The sequence below is a fragment of the Hylobates moloch genome, unplaced genomic scaffold, assembly GCF_009828535.3.
Source record: "Hylobates moloch isolate HMO894 unplaced genomic scaffold, HMol_V3 SCAFFOLD_47, whole genome shotgun sequence".
Taxonomy (NCBI): Eukaryota; Metazoa; Chordata; class Mammalia; order Primates; family Hylobatidae; genus Hylobates; species Hylobates moloch.
Window position 1 is genome coordinate 1,156,879 of NW_026652322.1, and position 20,373 is coordinate 1,177,251.

At 50.1% G+C, this 20,373-nt stretch overlaps 2 protein-coding genes and 2 pseudogenes across 3 annotated transcripts; 1 reads left to right on the plus strand and 3 right to left on the minus strand.

Moving 5' to 3' along the window:
* Positions 1-4,058: 4,058 nt before the first annotated feature.
* Positions 4,059-14,640, minus strand: LOC116463656 (GDP-D-glucose phosphorylase 1). 2 transcript variants are annotated; one of them, XM_032146857.2, is made up of 5 exons: positions 14,502-14,640; positions 14,198-14,272; positions 12,608-12,726; positions 9,726-9,782; positions 4,059-7,360 (listed from the first exon to the last, which is right to left on the minus strand). In XM_032146857.2, exon 5 carries the CDS (start codon positions 7,349-7,351, stop codon positions 6,194-6,196), a length of 1,158 nt encoding a protein of 385 aa, XP_032002748.1. In that variant the 5' UTR covers positions 7,352-7,360; positions 9,726-9,782; positions 12,608-12,726; positions 14,198-14,272; positions 14,502-14,640; the 3' UTR covers positions 4,059-6,193. The 2 variants fall into 2 exon arrangements, with proteins under 2 accessions (XP_032002748.1, XP_032002747.1); XM_032146856.2 differs by lacking the exon at positions 12,608-12,726.
* On the plus strand, positions 14,638-18,520 carry LOC116463660 (calcium and integrin-binding protein 1). Its single transcript, XM_032146861.2, has 7 exons — positions 14,638-14,955; positions 15,087-15,121; positions 16,466-16,574; positions 17,285-17,435; positions 17,579-17,697; positions 17,786-17,874; positions 18,265-18,520. Exons 1-7 carry the CDS (start codon positions 14,905-14,907, stop codon positions 18,284-18,286), a joined length of 576 nt encoding a protein of 191 aa, XP_032002752.1. The 5' UTR covers positions 14,638-14,904; the 3' UTR covers positions 18,287-18,520.
* A 582-nt stretch (positions 18,521-19,102) lies between these two features.
* On the minus strand, positions 19,103-20,068 carry LOC116463640 (uncharacterized; annotated as a pseudogene).
* LOC116463642 (semaphorin-4B-like) lies at positions 19,103-20,368 on the minus strand (annotated as a pseudogene).
* Positions 20,369-20,373: the final 5 nt, after the last annotated feature.

Genomic DNA, 20,373 nt, shown 5'->3' on the forward strand with positions numbered 1-20,373 from the left:
CAGGAACATAGGTTAGTGATAAACTTCTGTGTAATTCAACCCAAAGAAACTTTATATTCCAAAATCACTTTGCACTTTGAAAGATACCAGCCTTCCTCATCTCTTCAAAATCATTCATAGAATCAGCCAGGCTAGGTGGCAGGCCCTGTAGTCCCAGCTACTAGGAAGACTGAGGTGGGAGGATCTCTTGCGCGTGGGAGTTAAGAGGATGCAGTGAGCTATGATTATGCCACTGCACTCCAGCTTGGGTGACAGAGTGAGAACTCATATTTAAAAAAACAAATATCTGGCCGGGTGTGATGGCTTACACCTGTAATCCCAGCACTTTGGGAGGCCGAGGTGGGCGGATCACCAGGTCAGGAGATCAAGACCATCCTGGCTAACACGGTGAAACCCCTCTCTACTAAAAAAAAAAAAAAAAAAAATTAGCCGGGCGTGGTGGCAGGCACCTATAGTCCCAGCTACTTGGGAGGCTGAGGCAGGAGAATGGTGTGAACCAGGAGCTTGCAGCGAACGGAGATCGTGCCACTGCCCTCCAGCCTGGGCGACAAGAGGGAGACTGTCTCATAAAAAACAAGCAAACAAAAAAAATCTTTGATGGAATTATAATTTCTCTAGAAATCTGCATATGCCTTCTTTCCTGGTTCAGCCACAGCAAATGTATAGAGGGCTACAACCCTCTATACAGGGATACAGCAATGTGAAACCAGAGGTCATGCATCTGAGGTTTCATCAAAACACTGGATGCCAAGGTAGTTATTATCCTTGATAGGTATGTCAACCTCAACACCAATGTCCTTCCTAGCTGATGGAGAAATGGGCTGCCTGATTCACAGACTTCTTGATCTTTCTTCAGCATATGATACTCTCATATGAAACTCTCCTCCTGGCTAGGTGTGGTAGCCTACATCTGTAATCCCAGCACTTTGGAAAGCTGAGGCAGGAGGATCGCTGGAGGCCAGGAGTTTGAGACCAGGCTGGGCAATACAGCGAGACTCCATCTCTTAAAAAAAAAAAAAAAAGAAAAGAAAAGGCCGGTGACTCACAGCTGTAATCCCAGCACTTTGGGAGGCTGAGGCAGGTGGATCACGAGGTCAGGAGTTTGAGACCAGCCTGGCCAATATGGTGAAACCCCGTCTCTGCTAAAAATACAAAAATTAGCTGGGCGTGGTGGTGTGTGCCTGTAGTCTCAGCTATTCAGGAGGCCTAGGCAGGAGAATTGCTTGAACCTGGGACACAGAGGTTACAGTGAGCCTAGACTGTGCCACTGCACTCCAGCCTGGATGACAGAGTGAGACTCTGTCTCAAAAGAAAAGAAAAAGGAAAGAAAGAAATGGTCCTCCTGGAAATGTTCTATAGTCCCTTGACTTCCAGGACGCTCATTGCATCAACAAACAATTTAGTGTTCTAGGGACTGTTCTAGGACCTGGACCAGCATTTCTTGCCAGAATCACCACAATTCAGCAATCTTTTTTTTTTTTTTTTTTTTTGAGACAGTCTCACTCTCTTGCCCAGGCTGGAGTGCAATGGCTCAATCTCAGCTCACTGCATCCTCTGCTTCCCAGGTTCAAGTGTTTCTCTTGCCTCAGCCTCCTGAGTAGCTGGGGTTACAGGTGTCTGCCACCATGCCGGGCTAATTTTTGTATTTTTAGTAGAGACGGGGTTTCACCATGTTGGTCAGGCTGTTCTCAAACCCTTGACTTCAGGTGATCCACCTGCCTTGGTCTCCCAAAGTGCTGGGATTACAGGCGTGAGCTACCGCGCCTGGCCTCAGCAGTCTGTTAATTGGATTCCCTGATTCTATTCTTCACTCCCTCCATCCTCCCCATTACAGCATAAGTATTCTTCCTCAAATGCAAAGCTGTTACTCAAATGTAAAGCTCTTACTCCACATTAAGTATTCTTCAAGGTTTCCCATTAGATCAAGTCTAAACCCTCTTAGTACACGAGGCCCTGCATGAAGAGTTCTGATTATCTTTTTTTTTTTTTTTTTTTTTAGAGACAGAGTCTCACCCTGTCACCTAGGCTGGAGTGCAATGGCACGATCTTGGCTCATTGCAAACTCTGCCTCCTGGGTTGAAGCGATTCTTCTGCCTCAGCCTCCTGAGTGGCTAGGATTACAGGCGCATGCCACCATGCCCGGTTAATTTTTGTATTTTTGTAGAGACTGGGTTTCACCATGTTGGTCAGGCTGGTCTTGAATTCCTGACCTCCGGTGATCTGCCCGCCTCGGCCTCCCAAAGTGCTGGGATTACAGGAGTGTGCCACCGTGCCCGGCCTCTGCATGAAGAGTTAAGCAAAAACGTGGGGAGGTCCTGGGCTGGGTCAGCACTTCCTACCATACTCAAGGCCCAGGGCTCAGAGTACAAAGGGCCCCCTACATGTTTCCTACTCAGTAGAAAAAGCTGCAGTCCAAATCCCCTTCTTGAAGATTCACAAAGCATATAAATGGCTGAGAAATACCACCAGAAAGAAAACCCATTTTACTTTCCCCTTTTTATATGGAGAAACATATTTGAGTCAGGGAAGCCTTTCCTTTAAACATCAGTCCTAGGGAGAAACTGGGAAGATCCTGATATTTGGCTTATCACTTTGGACGCACAATCCACTTTGCTGTAATGGTCACCCGAACTCCCTTCAGAGAGCAAGCAAGCAAAATTAAGTGTGATACTGGAGCTTATGCATGCAAAAGCTTGCAAAAAGTACTAAGGAAAAATTACTGCAGTTTACCAAAAATATGAGGGTGGTCAACATTTTCTGAAAGAATGTTAAACTGCTTTTTCTTTTCTTTTTTTTTTTTTTTTTTTTTGAGACAAAGTCTCTCTCTGCCGCCCAGGCTGGAGTGCAGTGGCGCAATCTCGGCTCACTGCCACCTCTGCCTCCCGGGTCCAAGCGATTCTCCTGCCTCAGCCTCCTGAGCAGCTGGGATTATAGATGTGTGCCACCACACCCAGCTAATTTTTGTATTTTTAGTAGAGACGGGGTTTCACTATGTTGGCCAGGCTGGTCTTGAACTCCTGACCTTGTGATCCACCTGCCTTCCAAACTGCTGGGATTACAGGCTTGAGCCACCACGCCCGGCCTAAACTGTTTTTCTTATAAAATGGGTTATGGATGCATATTCTGCTTTATCACAGGGAGACTTTGTAACATCATTTGGGATGTAAAACCTCTAATGAAAACTTGAAACTAAGGCTTTATACAGGCCTGGGTATAGGGAGCCAACGACCTGAAGGCCTAAGCCAGAGCTGGGACCCACATTTTGGGAGGCAGAGAAATCAAAACCCCTCCTGGGTGAGCCCACTCAGCCAGCATCCAGAACCCACCTGTGTGAGCCCCCTTTCACCCTTACGCTGTGAACAGGGACTCTCATTCCTTCAGGGTGTTTGAGGAAGGAGTGGTGGCGGTGATAATCTCTGTTGAGAGCTAGACCCAAGACTTTATTTTTTTTGAGAATGAGTCTTGCACTATCACCCAGGCTGGAGTACAGTCGCGCAATCTCAGCTCACTGCAACCACCACCTCCTGGGTTCAAGTGATTCTCCTGCCTCAGCCTACCAAGTAGATGGGATTACAGGTGCCCGCCACAAGGCCCGGCTAATTTTTGTATTTTTAGTAGAGATGGGGTTTCACCATGTTGGCCAGGCTGGTCTCGAACTCCTGACTTCAAGTGATTTGCCTGCCTCAGCTTCCCAAAGTGCTAGGATTAAAGGTGTGAGGCACCGTGCCCAGCCAACCCAAGACTTCTTTTACTTCTGCTGTATAACAGTCAAGGGGGCTAAAAGGAAAATGAGATTTCACACCCACATACTCTCTTAGAATAGTGTCTACTGACTAGTTCCTCTGGAACCAGTGTGAAATCTCTGGAGTAACAGGACAGAACAAAGCAATGAAATAAAAAAAGTTTCCCACATTGACTCAGATGCAGATGGAGGAACAATGACTTAGCTCTGGATTTTGTGTCTACATCAAGAGGAGCTTCTAAAGTACTTGGGAAAGACCCCAGGAGGGATGGCTGAGGCTCAGGGAGGGCAAACTGTTAAGGACAGCGCTACCCACCATGGGAACCACTGACTGGAGAGGCGGTCACAAGCACACATTGTCCCAGCTCATCTTCTGGTACCTGTCTGTGCTGCAGTCCCGATTCCAGTTGTCTGACCTTGAACAAAGTACAAACTGTCAGTCTCCATCCCCTGTTTTGAATGGGGGTATTAAGAAGACTCAGGCCGAATTGCTTGAACCCGGGAGGTGGAGGTTGCAGTGAGCCGAGATCGCGCCACTGCACTCCAGCCTGGGCAACAGAGCGAAACTCCGACTCAAGAAGAAAAAAAAAAAAAAAAAGACTCAGGCCAGGTGCGGTGGCTCATGCCTGTAATCTCAGCACTTTGGGAGGCTGAGGTGGGAGGATCTTGAGGCTAGGAGTTCCAGACCAGCCTGGGCAACTTGGCAAGACCCTGTCTCTACAAAAAAAATAGCCGGGTGTGGTGGCACATGCCTGTGGTCCCAGCTACTAGGGAGGCTGAGATGGGAATATTGTTTGAGCCCAGGAGGTTGAGGCTGCAGTTAGCTGTGTTCATACCACTGTACTCCAGCCTGGGTGACAGTGACCCTGTGTCAAAAAAACAAAAAGGAAAACAAAAACCTGCAGCAAGGTGTGGTGGCATCTTAGCACTCTGGGAGGCCGAGGTGGGAGGATTTCTTAAGGCCAGGGGTTTGACAGAAACCTGGGCAACATAGCAAGACCCTGTCTACAAAAAATTTAAAAATTAGCCAGGTGTGATGGTGCACACCTATCGTCCCAGCTACTCAGGGGGCTGAGGTGGGAGGGTGGCTTGAGCCCAAGAGTTTGGGTCTGCAGTGAGCTGGGATTGCACCACTGCACCCCAGCCTTACAAAAAAAAAAAAAAGTGCACCTGGAAAGTTGTGACAACACTGTGTTTTTACATCAGATGATGTCAGTGAAGAGCATTCAACTCGGTGTTGGGGGCTAGAGGAAAGCTCAAGGTGGCCGGGAAAGTGAAGGAGTGGGGCATTTGGGTGGAGCAGGGCAAAATGGAAAGAAGGGACAAAGAAATAAAAATAAGTGGTGAGCAAAGGGGAATAAACAGAGAGGCTGAGAACAGAAGTGGCAGCTCAATACTGGAGGCACATGCACTATCACCTTGCTAACATTTGGTATCAAAGGAAGACAAAGTCCAAATGTAAAGTCAGGAGTGTGTAACTGTCACACACACTACTTTTTAACACCGCTGGGGCTTGAACAAGAACAGGGAAAGGTAGCAGATACATCCATGAAGTCTTACTCAGTAGAATTATTCCAGGCTTTCTCCCCTTTAAAGAGACCATTATCAGCTCCCCTTTAAAGAGACTTATCTTTCTCCCCTTTAAGAGATCATTATCAGCTCTTTCTTCATCCTTCTTCTTAGGCTGAGACGGGTGAGAAGGCAGCCATGAAAATAAATGTCCAAATGACCATGATGGACAGTGCTCTGGGAAGGGACTCATCAGGTAGAAAATGAATACATCCTGGCTGGGCGTGGTGGCTCACGCCTGTAATCCCAGCACTTTGGGAGGCCGAGGCGGGTGGATCACCTAAGGTCAGGAGTTCAAGACCAGCCTAGCCAACATGGTGAAACCCCTTCTCTTTTAAAAATACAAAAAAATTAGCCGGGCATGGTGGCAGGAGCCTGTAGTCCCAGCTACTCGGGAGGCTGAGCCAGGGGAATCACTCGAACCCTGGAGGTGGAGGTTGCAGTGAGCCGAGATTGTGCCAGTGCACCCCAACCTAGGTGACAGAGCGAGACTCTGTCTCAAAAAAACAAAAAAAAAAGAAAGAAAGAAAAAGAAAAGAATCCAGGGGCTCACTCCTGTCATCTCAGCACTTTGGGAGGCCAAGGTGGGAGGATTGCTTCAGCCCAAGAGTTCAAGACCAGCCTGGGCAACATGGTGAAACCCTGTCTATATAAAAAAAATACAAAATCACTTAATTGTTTAAAAAAAAAAAAAAAAAGGTGTGTGGTGGTGCATGCCTGTAGTCTCAGCTACTCAAGAGGCTGAGGTGGGAGGATCACTTCAGCCCCAGAGGTCAAGGCTACAGTGAGCCAGGATCATACCACTACACTCTAGCCTGGGTGACAGAGTGAGACCCTATCTCAAAAGAAAAGAAAAAAAGAACATAAATACATCCAGAAGTATTATTGCTCTTCCTGGGACATCAGGGCCACCAGTGCTGCCTGTACCTCTTCTGCCTGGGATGGGGGCAGCCGACAGTCCTGAATGAGGGCCACAGCAGCTGCTTCTGTCAGGCTGCTGAAGTCCTGGGATGTTTTGACAGGGAGATGCCCAGCTAGCTCACACAGGGCAACACTGAAAGCCTCACCGTCCTTTATCCCAAAGCTGGACTTCCGGGCCCACAGAATTACTCGGACCCCTGTGAGGGCTGAGGAAGGTGATGTCTTTCCTGGCGGAGCTCCCCGGGTCACAAACAAGTTATGTGCAATCTCATGGTCAGTCAGATAATCAGTGACCCGACATACCCTGCTTATCAGGGACTCCAAGTCAGGCCCTGGCCCACGAGTATAAAAGAGGAAGCCGGGAGCTGGGAGGTCCTGGAGCAGATGCAAATGGCCTCCAGGGTCCAGGGGCTCGCTTGGCGCCTGCTCCACGGGCAGTCTGTGAGCCAGGTAATAGCCATGCAGGTGGAGGTGGTTCACTGAGGCCAAGCCTCCCAGGCTGTTGAAGCCGACACGGAAGCCCGGGTGTAAGCTCAGCAGCACAGCCTCAATCCCCGCCCTCAGTGCACCCGGCAGCAGGCGCTGGGGGAGCTCGCGGGCAGGCTCAGGCACCAGCAGCACGTGGCCCCACTCCAGGGGGCTGACGTTGATCACCACGAGGATGTCTTCTTGCAGCAGAGTCCCAGGGAGATCAGGCTCCCGGTGCAAACGGAAGAGGACTTCTCCGGGCCGGATCTTGTTGAAGTTGAACTGTTCAGGGTCAAATGCTTGCCTCACGCTCTTGATGGTCTGCGGGCGCCTCCTCTGCACACCACGCTCCACATTCAGCTGAGCCACGAAACCCACAGCACCAGGGAGGATTTGGGTCTGTAGCTCCCGTAGGCGGTAGCGAAACAGCCCCAGCTCCACCCGCTGCTTCCAGGCAGAGCAGAGTGCAGCATCAAAGGGAGATTGTGGCAGAGCATCCAGGATGCCAGGTGCATTCCTTGGCCACTGAATCCCTTCTGCCATGAGATCCTTCTGCCCATAAACAAAGTCAGGAATGGTTTGCCCGTCCCAGTCCTCATTGTTTGGAGGTAGCAAATAGGAAGTTTCGTTTGAATCATGTGGAAGAGCCATAGAGCTGACCTGAAATAATCATAAAAGATGAAAAACACCTGATGGTAACCCACTTCCAGAGATTTTAATTTAGTTAATTAATTTATTTTTTTGAGATGGAGTCTCACTCTGTCACCCAGGCTGGAGTGCAGTGTCAGTGATCTTGGTTCACTGTAACCTTCGCCTCCTGAGTTCAAGCGGTTCTCCCGCCTCAGCCTCCTGGGCAGCTGGGGTTACAGGCAGGCACCACCACACCCGGGTAATTTTTGTATTTTTAGTACAGATGGCGTTTCACCATATTGGCCAGGCTGGTCTTGAACTCCTGACCTCGGGTGATCCCTTTGCCTTGGCCTCCCAAAGTGCTGGGATTACAGGCATGAGCCACCATGCCCAGCTTATTTATTTATTTTTATTTTTTTGAGACAGAGTCTCACTCTGTCACCCAGGCTAGAGGGCAGTGGCGCAATCTTGGCTCACTGCAACCTCCACCTCCCGGGTTCAAGTGATTCTCATGCCTCAGCCTCCCAAGCAGCTGGAATTACAGGCACCCGCCACGAGGCGGGGCTAATTTTTATATTTTTAGTAGAGGCAGGGTTTCACCACATTGGCCAGGCTGGTCTTGAAATTCTGGCCTCAGGTGACCCTTCCCTCTTGGCCTCCCAAAGTGCTGGGATTACAGGCCTCAGCCACCACGCCTGGCCTATTTATTTATTTATTTATTTATTTATCACTGTGTCACCCAGGCTGGAGTGCAATGGCGCTATCTTGGCTCACTGCAACCTCTACCTCCCAGGTTCAAGAGATTCTCCAGCTTCAGCCTCCCAAGTAGCTGGGATTATAGGAATGTGCCACCACAGCCAGCTAATTTTGTATTTTTGGCAGAGACAGGGTTTCACCATGTTGGTCTGGCTGGTCTTGAACTCCTGACCTCAGGTGATCCACCCACCTCGGCTTCCCAAAGTGCTGGGATTACAGGTGTGAGCCACCGCACCCAGCCACGGCCTATTTTATTTTGAAACAGGTTCTCACTCTGTCACCCAGGCAGGAGTGCATTGGTGCAAACACGTCTCCCTGAAGCCTTGACCTCCCAGGCTGAAGGGATTCTTTCACGTCAGCATCCCAAGTATCTGGAACTATAGGCATGTGCCACCAGGCACTGCCGAGATTGCGCCATTGCACTCCAGCCTGGATAGTAAGAGTGAAACTCTATCTCAAAAAAAAAATATATAGATAGATAGATATATAGATATGGTTTGGCTATGTCTCCACCCAAATTTCATCTTGTGGTTCCTATAATCCGCACTTACCGTGGGAGGGGCCTGGTGGAAAGTAATTGAATCATGGGGGCAGTCACCTCCATGCTGTTCTCGTGATAGTGAGTTCTCACGAGATCTGATGGTTTTATAAGGGGCTTTACCTCCCTCTTTGCTCTGCACATCTCCCTGCTGCTGCCATGTGAAGAAGGATGTGTTTGCTTCCCCTTCTGTCATGATTGTAAGTTTCCTGAGGCCTGTCCACCCTTGCGGAACTGTGAGTCAATAAAACCTCTTTCCTTTATAAATTACCCCGTCTTGGGTATTTCTTCATAGCAGTGTGAGAACAGACTAATACACACACACACACACACACACACACACACACACACACACTTTATGTCTCATATAGATCAACTATTTTTTCTTTCTAAAAATTATATATATTGAGTAAATTTTTTAATGCAGAAAAAATAAAGATAAAATATAACCCTTTGTTATAATACCTAAGGAAAAATCACAATTTATGTTTAGCTTCATTTTCATACATAGATGGATCTTGACTTTTTAACCTATCTTCAACTGTTTATATAGATTGTAGCTAGTTGCATTCTATTATACACAACGTGGCAATAAACATCCTACACACACACTCATCATTGAACACATCATGTTTTTATTTTCCTTCAAAATAAAATCCTGGTATACCACTGGGTCAGAGTAGGTCCATGGCTCAGGTTTTGGTTTTGTTTTGTTTTGTTTTTGGTAGAGACAGGGCCTTGCTATGCTGTTCAGGTGGTCTCAAACTCCCATGGCTCAGATTTTTGATACACACCATCAAACTGCCCTCCAGAAAATCATACCTGAGTTCCAGTATATGAGAGTGCTCAGGGTTTCAAAGATGACCACTTCTTTTGTGGGAAAAGCTTTTCCATGTTCCATAGTGATTCCAATTGGTCATGCATAGAAACATTTGGGTGAGGATGGCACCAATGTGTGTGTAAGTGCCCAGGGCCAACCTTTCAAGGGGGAAATTAGTGCCTGTCTTCATCTTCCCCTGGCTGCCTGGAGCCCTGGTCCCAGCACTGTCAGGGAGAGGGGTCTGCCACTGGCCCAGATAGGATGTCAAAAGGAGGCATTACCTTAGTAGAGTCACTTCAGTCCAAGTTTGGGTTCCTTCAGCTCTGCTGGTCCAGAAACTTCATGTTAATAAAACAGAAAGGAAACAGAAAACATATAAAAAATTACATATCAAAAGTCAAGCTAAGTTTAATGGGTATGGAGGCTTAGTTTGCAAGATGAAAATGTTCTGGAGATTTGCTGCACAACATCGTGAATGTGCTTAACACTACTATACACTTAGAAATGGTTAAGATGGTCAATTTTTTTTTTTTTTTTAAAGACAGAATCTCACTCTTGTCAGCCAGGCTGTAGTGCAGTGGCATGATCTTGGCTCACTGCAACCACCACCACCCAGGTTCAAGCGATTTTCATGCCTCAGCCTCCTGAGTAGCTGGGACTACAGGTGTGTGTCACCATGCCTGGCTAATTTTTGTATTTTTAGGAAAGACGAGGTTTCACCATGTTGGCCAGGCTGGTCTCAAACTCCTGACCTCAGGTGATCCACCCGCCTTGGCCTCCCAAAGTGCTGGGATTACAGGCGTGAGCCACTGCACCTGGCCAAAAATGTTTAAAAATGAAGCTAATCCTTTGAGCTGGAGCTGCAAGGTAAAAGACCAAAAAAAAAAAAGTGAAACTAAGCATAATTTTGATGATCAAATGTAGTATCTTATTCTCACCTTACTGCAATGTCTGCCTCCCAGACTCAAGCAATCCATCCACCTCAGCCTCCCAAGTAGCTGGGACCACAGGCATGTGCCACCAGGCCTGACTAATGTAGTATCTTATTCTAATAAAAGAGAATCTTATCTGACAGGTGAAAAAATTTAAAATGAGATAATAAAAATAATAGAAAACCAAAAAAAGGAGGAAAAAAAGAGATAATCTTAGACATTTTTTCAAATAAGATATAAAAGATGGCCAACAAGCATATTTGGGATGTTTAACATCATTAATCAATAAGAAAAGGCAAATCAATATCACAATGAGGGGCTGGGTGCGGTGGCTCACACCTGTAATCCCTGGACCAGCACTTTGGGAGGCGACGCGGGTGAATCACAAGGTCAAGATACCGAGACCATCCTGGCCAACATGGTGAAACCCTGTCTCTACTAAAAATACAAAAATTAGCTGGGCGTGGTGGTGGGCGCACACCTGTAGTCCCAGCTACTTGGGAGGATGAGGCAGGAGAATCACTTGAACCTGGGAGGTGGAGGTTGTGGTGAACTGAGATCATGCCACCACATTCCAGCCTTGTGACAGAGCGAGACTCTATCTCAAAAAAAAAAAAAAAAGGGGAAAAAAAGAAAATTACAATGAAGTCCAGGCACAGTGGCTCACGCCTGTAATCCCAGCACTTTGGGGGGCCAAGGTGGGTAGATCACGAAGTCAGGAGTTCGAGACCAGCCTGGCCAATATGGTGAAACCTCGTCTCTACTAAAAATACAAAAAAATTAGCCAGGTGTGGTAGTAAGCGTCTGTAATCTCAGCTACTCGGGAGGCTAAGGCAGGAGAATCGCTTGAACCTGGGAGGCGGAGGTTGCAGTGAGCTAAGATCGCACCACTGCACTCCAGCCTGGTGACAGAGTGAGACTCTGTCTCAAAAAAATAAACAAAATAAAAAATAAAAGTATATCAGCAGCTCGGTTTTATCACTGTACCAAGAGTTGATCAGGTACAGGAGGGACAATATGCTAACCAGATTCACCAAGGACTACCAGATGATTCAGACTGCCCATTTAATAATTTACCCTGAGAGGCCGGGCGTGGTGGCTCATGCCTATAATCCCAGCACTTTGGGAGGCTGAGGGAGGCGGATCAAGAGATCAGGAGATCGAGACCATCTGGCCAACATGGTGAAACCCCGTCTCTACTAAAAAAAATACAAAAATTAGCTGGGCATAGTGGTGCACTCCTGTAATCCCAGGTACTCAGGAGGCTGAGGCAGGGGAATCGCTTGAACCTGGGAGGCGGAGGTTGCAGTAAGCCGAGATCATACCACTGTACTCCAGCCTGATGACAGAGTGAGACTCCATCTCAAAAATAATAATAATTTACAATGAGAAATGTGCCAAATGGCACAAAAGGTTCTTGCTGGCTGGTCAGTGTACAAAATGAATCAGGAAGCAAAATGAAAACCAGAAGGTTGTTCCATGAAGGGTTCAGAGCCAAGTGAAGTGGCTGAGAGATCTAGATCACAGCTGGTCACCAGGCACAAAGCTGACTCTCATGTCTTCACTATAAAGAGATACTTATGGCTGGGTGCAGTGGCTCACGCCTGTAATCCTAGCACTTTGGGAGGCCAAGACAGGCGATCACCTGGGGTTGGGAGTTCGAGACCAGCCTGACCAACATGGAGAAACCTTGTCTCTACTAAAAATACAAAACTAGCTGGGCGTGGTGGCACATGCCTGTAATCCCAGCTATTCAGGAGGCTGAGGCAGGAGAATCGCTTGAACCTGGGAGGAGGAGGTTGCAGTAAGCCGAGATCATACCACTGTACTCCAGCCTGGTGACAGAGTGAGACTCCATCTCAAAAATAATAATAATTTACAAAGAGAAATGTGCCAAATGGCACAAAAGGTTCTTGCTGGCTGGTCAGTGTACAAAATGAATCAGGAAGCAAAATGAAAACCAGAAGGTTGTTCCATGAAGGGTTCAGAGCCAAGTGAAGTGACTGAGAGATCTAGATCACAGCTGGTCACCAGGCACAAAGCTGACTCTCATGTCTTCACTATAGAGATACTTATGGCTGGGTGCAGTGGCTCACGCCTGTAATCCTAGCACTTTGGGAGGCCAAGACAGGCGATCACCTGAGGTTGAGAGTTCGAGACCAGCCTCACCAACATGGAGAAACCCTGTCTCTACTAAAAAGACAAAACTAGCCGGGCTTGGTGGCACATGCCTGTAATCCCAGCTATTCAGGAGGCTGAGGCAGGAGAACTGCTTGAACTTGGGAGGCGGAGGTTGCGGTGAGCCGAGATCATGCCATTGCACTCCAGCCTGGGCAACAAGAGTGAAACTCTGTCTCAAAAAAAAAAAAAAAAAAAAAGACAGATACTTATTACCATGCAGCCCAGGTATTCGCCTTGGCTTGTAAGAGGCAAACAAGGTCTATTTAGTACAGGAGACATAATGACAGCTTCTTGCTTTTTGCCTAAGCTTTTACTAACAGAAGACTAACTCTTTCTTGGACAGAAAGAGCCTGCTATTAAGAGAAAAATGATCGGCCAGGCACGGTGGCTCATGCCTGTAACCCCAGCACTTTGGGAGGCCAAGGTGGGCGAATCACGAGGTCAGGAGATCCAGACCATCCTGGCTAACACAGTGAAACCCTGTCTCTATTAAAAATACAAAAAAATTAGCCGGGCGTGGTGGCGGGCGCCTGTAGTCCCAGCTGCTGGGTAGGCTGAGGCAGGAGAATGGCGTGAACCCAGGAGGCGGAGCTTGCAGTGAGCCGAGATCGTGCCACTGCACTCCAGCCTAGGCGACAGAGCGAGACTCTGTCTCAAAAAAGAGAAAAATGATCAGGTTGGGATGGGCCTATACCCTAGTTATCTTTTTTTTTTTTTTTTTTGAGACAGAGTCTCACTCTGTTGCCCAGGCTGGACTGCAGTGGCACAATCTCCACTCACTGCAACTTCCAGCTCCCAGGTTCAACCATGCCTGGCTAATTTTTGTATTTTTAGTAGAGACGGGGTTTTGCCATGTTGGCCATGCTGGTCTTGAACTCCTGGCCTCAAGTGGTCCACCTGCTTTGGCCTCCCAAAGTGCTAAGATTACAGGCATGAGCCACCGCGCCTGGCCTTGAATATTTCTACAATGATGGAATGTACATGTTAATACAGTGGGTCTTATTAAACACATGCTGCCAAGGAGAAGCACTGGGCATTCTTCAAGTGTAAAGTAGATTCCTAGGCAGTCTAGGGAGTCAGGAAAGGCTTCCCTGAGGATAAGATGGAAGAGGGACTAAGGGCCCAAAGTGGCTGAAACACAGAGAGCCAATAGGAGGAAGTCCAGTTACAGAGGGCCAGGATTTGGGTTTTTAACCATTTAATGGTTATAAACTGAGACTAACATGCTCAGATTTAGACTTTACAAAGATCAGCAAGTATAATGGATTGGAAGGATCAAGAATTAATCCCAGCCTGACCAACACAACCTCCACTTCCTCCTCCCAGCAGTTTGGAATCCTTACCTTTTGCAGTAGTATATGTTCATTCATTTATTACGCATTCGATAATATTTACTGAGAGCCTACTATGTGCCAAACATTATCCTAGAGGTTAAGAGGGGACAAGAGCAAAGGGTCAGCAGTCTAGGGGTGAGATAGAGTCAAAAGGACGGCAGGTCAGCTGGAATGATGAGAACAGCAGTGGAGAGCCTTTAAAAGTGCCGTGGACTGGACCGATTACCTTCTAAATGCCGGCGCCCGGAAAAATCACTAAAACCCTTCGGACTTACGTATTTCCATCTTTGTAAAATGGGAACCTACCTTGCAAGGGATATTGCAACAATCGAAGAAAACTATGTACAGTGCTTGACATCCAGTGGGTCCTCAGTAAATAGCCTAAGAAGGAAGCAAAGTTATGGTTACTTCTGGAAGAGGTGGCTTGGGGGCTGCGACAGGTGCAGCGATTGCCTGATGATAACATCTAGAAGAGCCCCTGCTGGGCAGAGGGGCAGCCGACGACCCCCGCCACTCAGCGAGTCTCCAGGTTTCCCGGAAACGCTAGCTCCAGTGACTTCTCACATGCCCCTACGGGACCCCACCCAGGGCTGCCGCCGCCACCACCTACTGCAGCCGAAGCGCATGCTCCTCGCGACCTTTTCCGCAGCCGCTACCGGGGCCACAGGGAGGTCACGACGCCCGTGGCGTATACGCAGCCAGCACGCACGCGGGCGGCGTGGCCCGCCCCCGCTCACCCCGGAGGCGGGGCCGTGAGTCCTGGGCCCCGCCCCGGAGCGTCGGGCCCCTCCCCGGGCCCCGCCTCCAGCTCGCCTAGGACCGCTGGGAGCCTTGCAGCTCGCCTGCCAAACCCGGCTGGAAACGCCTGGCCGCTTTTAGGAGGGGGCGGGCCCGGGGGTGGTGGCCCCAGGAGCGGTTGCCGCGGGGACCGGGCAGTGACGCGGCCCAAGGGCGGAAGTGAGAAAGTTGTCTGCGTCTCGAGGCGAGTTGGCGGAACTGTGCGCGGCGGGGCGATGGGGGGCTCGGGCAGTCGCCTGTCCAAGGAGCTGCTGGCCGAGTACCAGGTGCGCGGGACGCCTGGCCCTAGGGAGCTCGCGTGCGGGCCTGTTCCCGGGAGCAGGGTCCGGGAGCTGGCTGCGGGGCGGCCGCGGCCTCCCAGCGGTCCGCTAATCCCCGCTCTGGCTTTGCCTTCCAGGACTTGACGTTCCTGACGAAGCAGGAGATCCTCCTGTAAGTGCTGCCTTGAACCCTGCCTCCGACCCCGGGATCCTCTAGAGACAGCTTCGGGGGCGCTGTCCCGAGGGAGGGGCGGGGGCTGGCCTGAGGTCTGCAGAGGAGCGGGAGCTGGAGGCCGGGAGACCTAGCCCGCGCTGCGCCCTCCTCCTGGCACGCCCTCCCTGCTCTCGCCTGAGGCCCCAGCGTGGCACCGCGGAGCCACCTCACCGCCTCCAGGAAAAGTTAGGCGCTCTTTGACCCTGAGCTCCACTAGCTTCAGCACTGCCGAACTTTCCGCCCCAGTCCGGCAGGGGCCGACCTTGCCCAGTGGCTAAACCACAGAAGTCTTGGGGAGCCTGGCTCCTTCTCCCAACTTTACCTGAATAATACAGTAACCGTTATCGCTTTCTGAGCAGTCACCATGTGCCAGGGACTGTGCTAAATGGTTGCCTGCATTACCTAATTTAATCTTTAGGAGAGAGGTATTGGACAATGAAACAGGTTCAGAAAGGTTTGGTAACTGCTTAAGACAACACTCTGAGTAAGTAGATTTGAACTTGGGCTGGAAGCCCTTTTGCCAGATTTATGCAGGCCAGGGCACTTTGAGTGAGGAGGTGCCTGGGCTTCCTGCGGCAAAGATAATCTCATGGGAAAGAGGTGAAGGCCGAGGAGGAGGACAGTTCAGGGTGGCTGCTAAAAAGGAGGCTTTGAGGGCAAGAGATCCCTGGAGTGAAGGTGAGAATGAGATTTTTGGTTTTGCTCTTTTCTCCTTTTTTTTTTTTTTTTTTTTTTGAGACAGAGTCTCCCTCTGTTGCCCAGGCTGGAGTGCTGGGGCACGATCTCGGCTCACTGCAGCCTCTGCCTCCGGATTCAAGCAATTCTTCTGCCTCAGCCACCTGAGTAGCTGGGATTACAGGCATCCGCCACCATGCCCGGCTAATTTTTATATTTTTAGTAGAGAAGGGGTTTCACCATGTTGCTCAGACTCCTAACCTCAAATGCTCTGCCGGCCTTGGCCTCCCAAAGTGCTGGGATTACAGGTGTGAGCCACCGTGCCCGGCCAGTTCTTTAGGGCCAACTTCTGGCTCCTTCCCCAACCTCTTCATCCCTTGGGGATCTCTAGAATCAGTGCCCAGCACATAGTAAATGCTCAGTAAATACTCGTTGCAAGAATAGACTCCTAGACTATACGGCCTTGTGACATGTCCTTTTGCTTACTGTTGCCTGATGACTCGGAAGTTCTGTGTACGTGGTTTTAGCTCCTCACCTGGTTGATAATGAGCAGCAGGCAAGGAGTGGGAATGAACACACAGGGAGTCCGATCGCTGAGAACACCAACAGTTTCCCTCTCTCTACCAGAGCCCACAGGCGGTTTTGTGAGCTGCTTCCCCAGGAGCAGCGGAGCGTGGAGTCGTCACTTCGGGCACAAGTGCCCTTTGAGCAGATTCTCAGCCTTCCAGAGCTCAAGGTGCAAGTGCTCCCCCCCTTTAACACCTCTCCCACCACTCCCTCCCTGCTAGACCCCCAACTCCATCTGCCACTAGCTTTGAGATCATGGGGTCACTGGTCCCCATTCTGGTCATTTTTCTGCTTAGTTCTAATTTTCTAGGGGCAAGGACTTTACCAAAATCACCGGGCAGAATTATCTAGCATGGTGCTTTTCAAATGGGGATTCTAGAACATAATCTTGGAAGTTCAAAGAAGTTTTATCCCTTAAGAGGAGTTGAGTTACCTTATTAAAGTTTGAGGAACCGTGTTCTAGAGACTGATTGCCACTCCGTAGGGCTGCTGCAAAATTTCTGTGCAAAGGGCCTGGCCCAGTGCCTGTAACACAATAGCTGTTCAATTAAATATTTGTGTTTTAAAATAACCAGCCCACCTCGTTCCCTTTGTTTAGGATGACTTCTTCTTCCCTCTCTGCCCACACTTATGTTGTGTGTGACCTGCCTTTGGGTTAAACACTTGTCTCCCAGGAAGCCATCTCAGTCCCTTCCCCAACTGGGTCAGTTTGCTTTCCTGTGCCCCCACTGCCCTCCATGTTGGCCCCAAAGCACTGATCGTTCACCCCCACGAGCCTGAGCTCCCTGGTGCTGGTCCTGTGACCTGCTCTCTCAAGTTTCTGGTAGGGTTTCATGAGTGTGTGACCTGGGCCACGTCCTGTGGTGTTTGTTCTCCTAGGCCAACCCCTTCAAGGAGCGAATCTGCAGGGTCTTCTCCACATCCCCAGCCAGAGACAGCCTTAGCTTTGAGGACTTCCTGGACCTCCTCAGTGTGTTCAGTGACACAGCCACGCCGGACATCAAGTCCCATTACGCCTTCCTCATCTTCGGTGAGAACCAGGAGCAGCCCAGCAGGACACCACTCCTTCCCACGTGGGCTTTGTGGTGGCCCTGCTTGGGAAATGGGCGCCGTTTGGGGAACCTCAGAGCCCCTCCCAACCGTGTCTTTTGGCTTCCTGTGTCTGCTCTCTAGACTTTGATGATGATGGAACCTTGAACAGAGAAGACCTGAGCCGGCTGGTGAACTGCCTCACGGGAGAGGGCGAGGACACACGGCTTAGTGCGTCTGAGATGCAGCAGCTCATCGACAACGTGAGCAGCTGAGCAGGCCCTGCCCAAGCTGGGCCTAGGAGCGGGAGGGAGGGGTTGGGGCTCTGGCCTGAAACTCTCCCTTTCCCAGATCCTGGAGGAGTCTGACATTGACAGGGATGGAACCATCAACCTCTCTGAGTTCCAGCACGTCATCTCCCGTTCTCCAGACTTTGCCAGGTATGACAGTGGTCCTGCCTCTGGGCCTAGGGCATTGCTACAGGAGGTGGTGCCAGGGTGAGAGAAAGCCCAAGTCCCCACACACAGGGCCAACTAAGCTGGCAGTCTCACCCCGGGCAGGGGCAGCCCTCCTTGTCGAGGCCTCTCCCCTTCCCATTGCCATTGTCATTGCTCTGTTTGTACTAATTAGTAATAAAGGTTTAGAAGCTCTGACCCTGTATGTGGGTCCAGAAAGCTCCCTCTGGATGTCTCAGGGAGTTCTTCTGGGGGTGCTAACACATGGGACACAGCTCGTTCCAAAGAAGGGTCTAAAGGGAGAAGGGGGCAAGTTTGGGTTTAGTCCCTACCCTCCTCTTCCAGCAGAAAACCCACCCCTTTTCTCTTGTTCAGCTCCTTTAAGATTGTCCTGTGACAGCAGCCCCAGCATGTGTCCTGGCACCCTGTCCAAGAACCTTTCTACTGCTGAGCTGTGGCCGAAGTCAAGCCTGTGTTACCAGTGCGGGCCAAGCTGGCCCAGTCTGGAGCTGGCACTGTACAGCCTCACCCCAGGCAGTGGCGGCCCTCCCTGTCAGGGCCTCTCCTCACTGCTGTTGTCATTGCTCCATTTGTGTTTGTACTAATCACTAATAAAGGTTTAGAAGTTTGACCCTGTGCGTGACATGAGATACACTGGTGTGAGGAAGGACTGGACTTCTCTTCTAAGAGCCTTCGATCATCCTAGGAATAAGCAGCATATCGAGCAGAGGCCAGTGGGAAGTCAAGCCACACCCATGCTGGCTGTCCCCATGGGAGGGTGTGAGGATGAAGGGGCAGCAGGAGGCATGGTACTCTCTTGTATCCTGATTGGGGTGGTGGTTAGATGAGTCTCTGCATGTGTCAAAATGTAAACAGTACATCAGTAAAGTCTATTTTACTGCATGATTTGAAGAATTAAAAACTTTTAACAAACGGCCCCCATCCCATCCCATCCCTTGTGTCCCTACCCTTGCTAAACTGAATTGGGAATGCAGAATAAAGGGGCTTAAGTAAACGCAATGAACCCCCTGCCTCTGCCTATCAGTGCGTTAAGCCCCCCGCCTCAGAGCTGCCCCACAGGGAGATGCTGCTGACCAGGCTAGGCTGACTCTGGCTCACTTGACCCTGCAAAGAGGAGGTTCAGAACCCCTCAGAACTCAGAAAACTAGACCTACCTCAAAAAGCAACTGTCCTTGAAGAGGAAGAGCTAGGATTAAACAATAATTCTTCAGATTTATTAAAAAATGACATAAAGTGCATCTTATTAAAAAATATGTAAAAACCACGTAAATTCAGGGCTCCTGTGCTGGGCAGTGTTGATATCCCTTAGAGTGGAGGAAGGTGAGGGATTGGGTGAATTGGGAACTGGGGAGAAGACCAGGGTACAGTTAGTTCCTCGTGTTTGAGTTCCAAGATGGAGCGAGGGTGGATATGGTGGGAAGGGACACAGGTTCCATGCTAACATGGAGGAAGGCAGGCAACAGTCTCTTCCTTGAATTCTGAGGGAAAGGCGTACATTGTCACTAAGTCTCTCCTGAGCTCACACTGTCCTCTCGTGTGGCCACAGCCTGATACAGGCCAGAAAGGTCCAGGAGTTGGGTCCGAGCCAACAGGACTTGGTGAGGGCCGCAGTGCCAACCTAGCCCTCTGGTCCCTGAGGTGGTGGGATGACGGCAGCAACAACTACATCCTCGGCTGGCTGGCAAGGCAGAACGCACGGAGCCCAAGCTGGTCCTGAATCTGCAGTGAGACAGGGCAGCTGGTGGCAGTGGGATAAGGGGGAAGGTGAAGAGGCCAGTTGGTGAGAGTTTCCAACTCTGTCTCAAACCACTTTGGATGCATCCCCAGCACCCCTGGGAGGCCATGAACTGGAGCGGCCGTGTGTGCTGCACTCCGTGCTATCTCTTCCCTCTCACTCTAGTTTCACATTTTGAATTGTTTTTTAAACAAAGGGCTCAGTTTACATAAAGAGCACTGTTCCACCAACCTAGGCAGGCCCCCATATTTGGCCAGGACCTCTGGAGCCATGGCTGTTTGGGTGTCTGGGTGGTAGGAGCCTCGCTACTTGACTGGAAAGCAGCAGGCCAGCTGGCTCCAAGGCTCCCAAGGGCTGGGCACCACGGTTGTATTCCACGAAGAGCAGAGCAGAGGGGAGGTCCAGTTGACCCTCTCCGAGCATTCACAGCCCCTGAAGCCACGGCAGCATCCTCTGGAAGTCGACTCTCACACCACAGAGTCACGGATCTCCGAGCCAAGGCGGACCCGGGGCCGGGGGCACACTGGGGACACCTCCACGAAGCTGTCTTGGATGCTGAGTGGCCTCTTCTCTGACTCGGTGAAGATTCGGGCCCCCGGGGGGCTGTCTGACAGGGCCTGGTACCCTCGGTGATCAAGTGGGGTGCTAGGGGGGCCTAGGCCGTTGAGTGGGCGGGTCTCGGGGGGGCAGTACCACAGGGCAGGTCTTGGGGTGCACGCTGGCACATT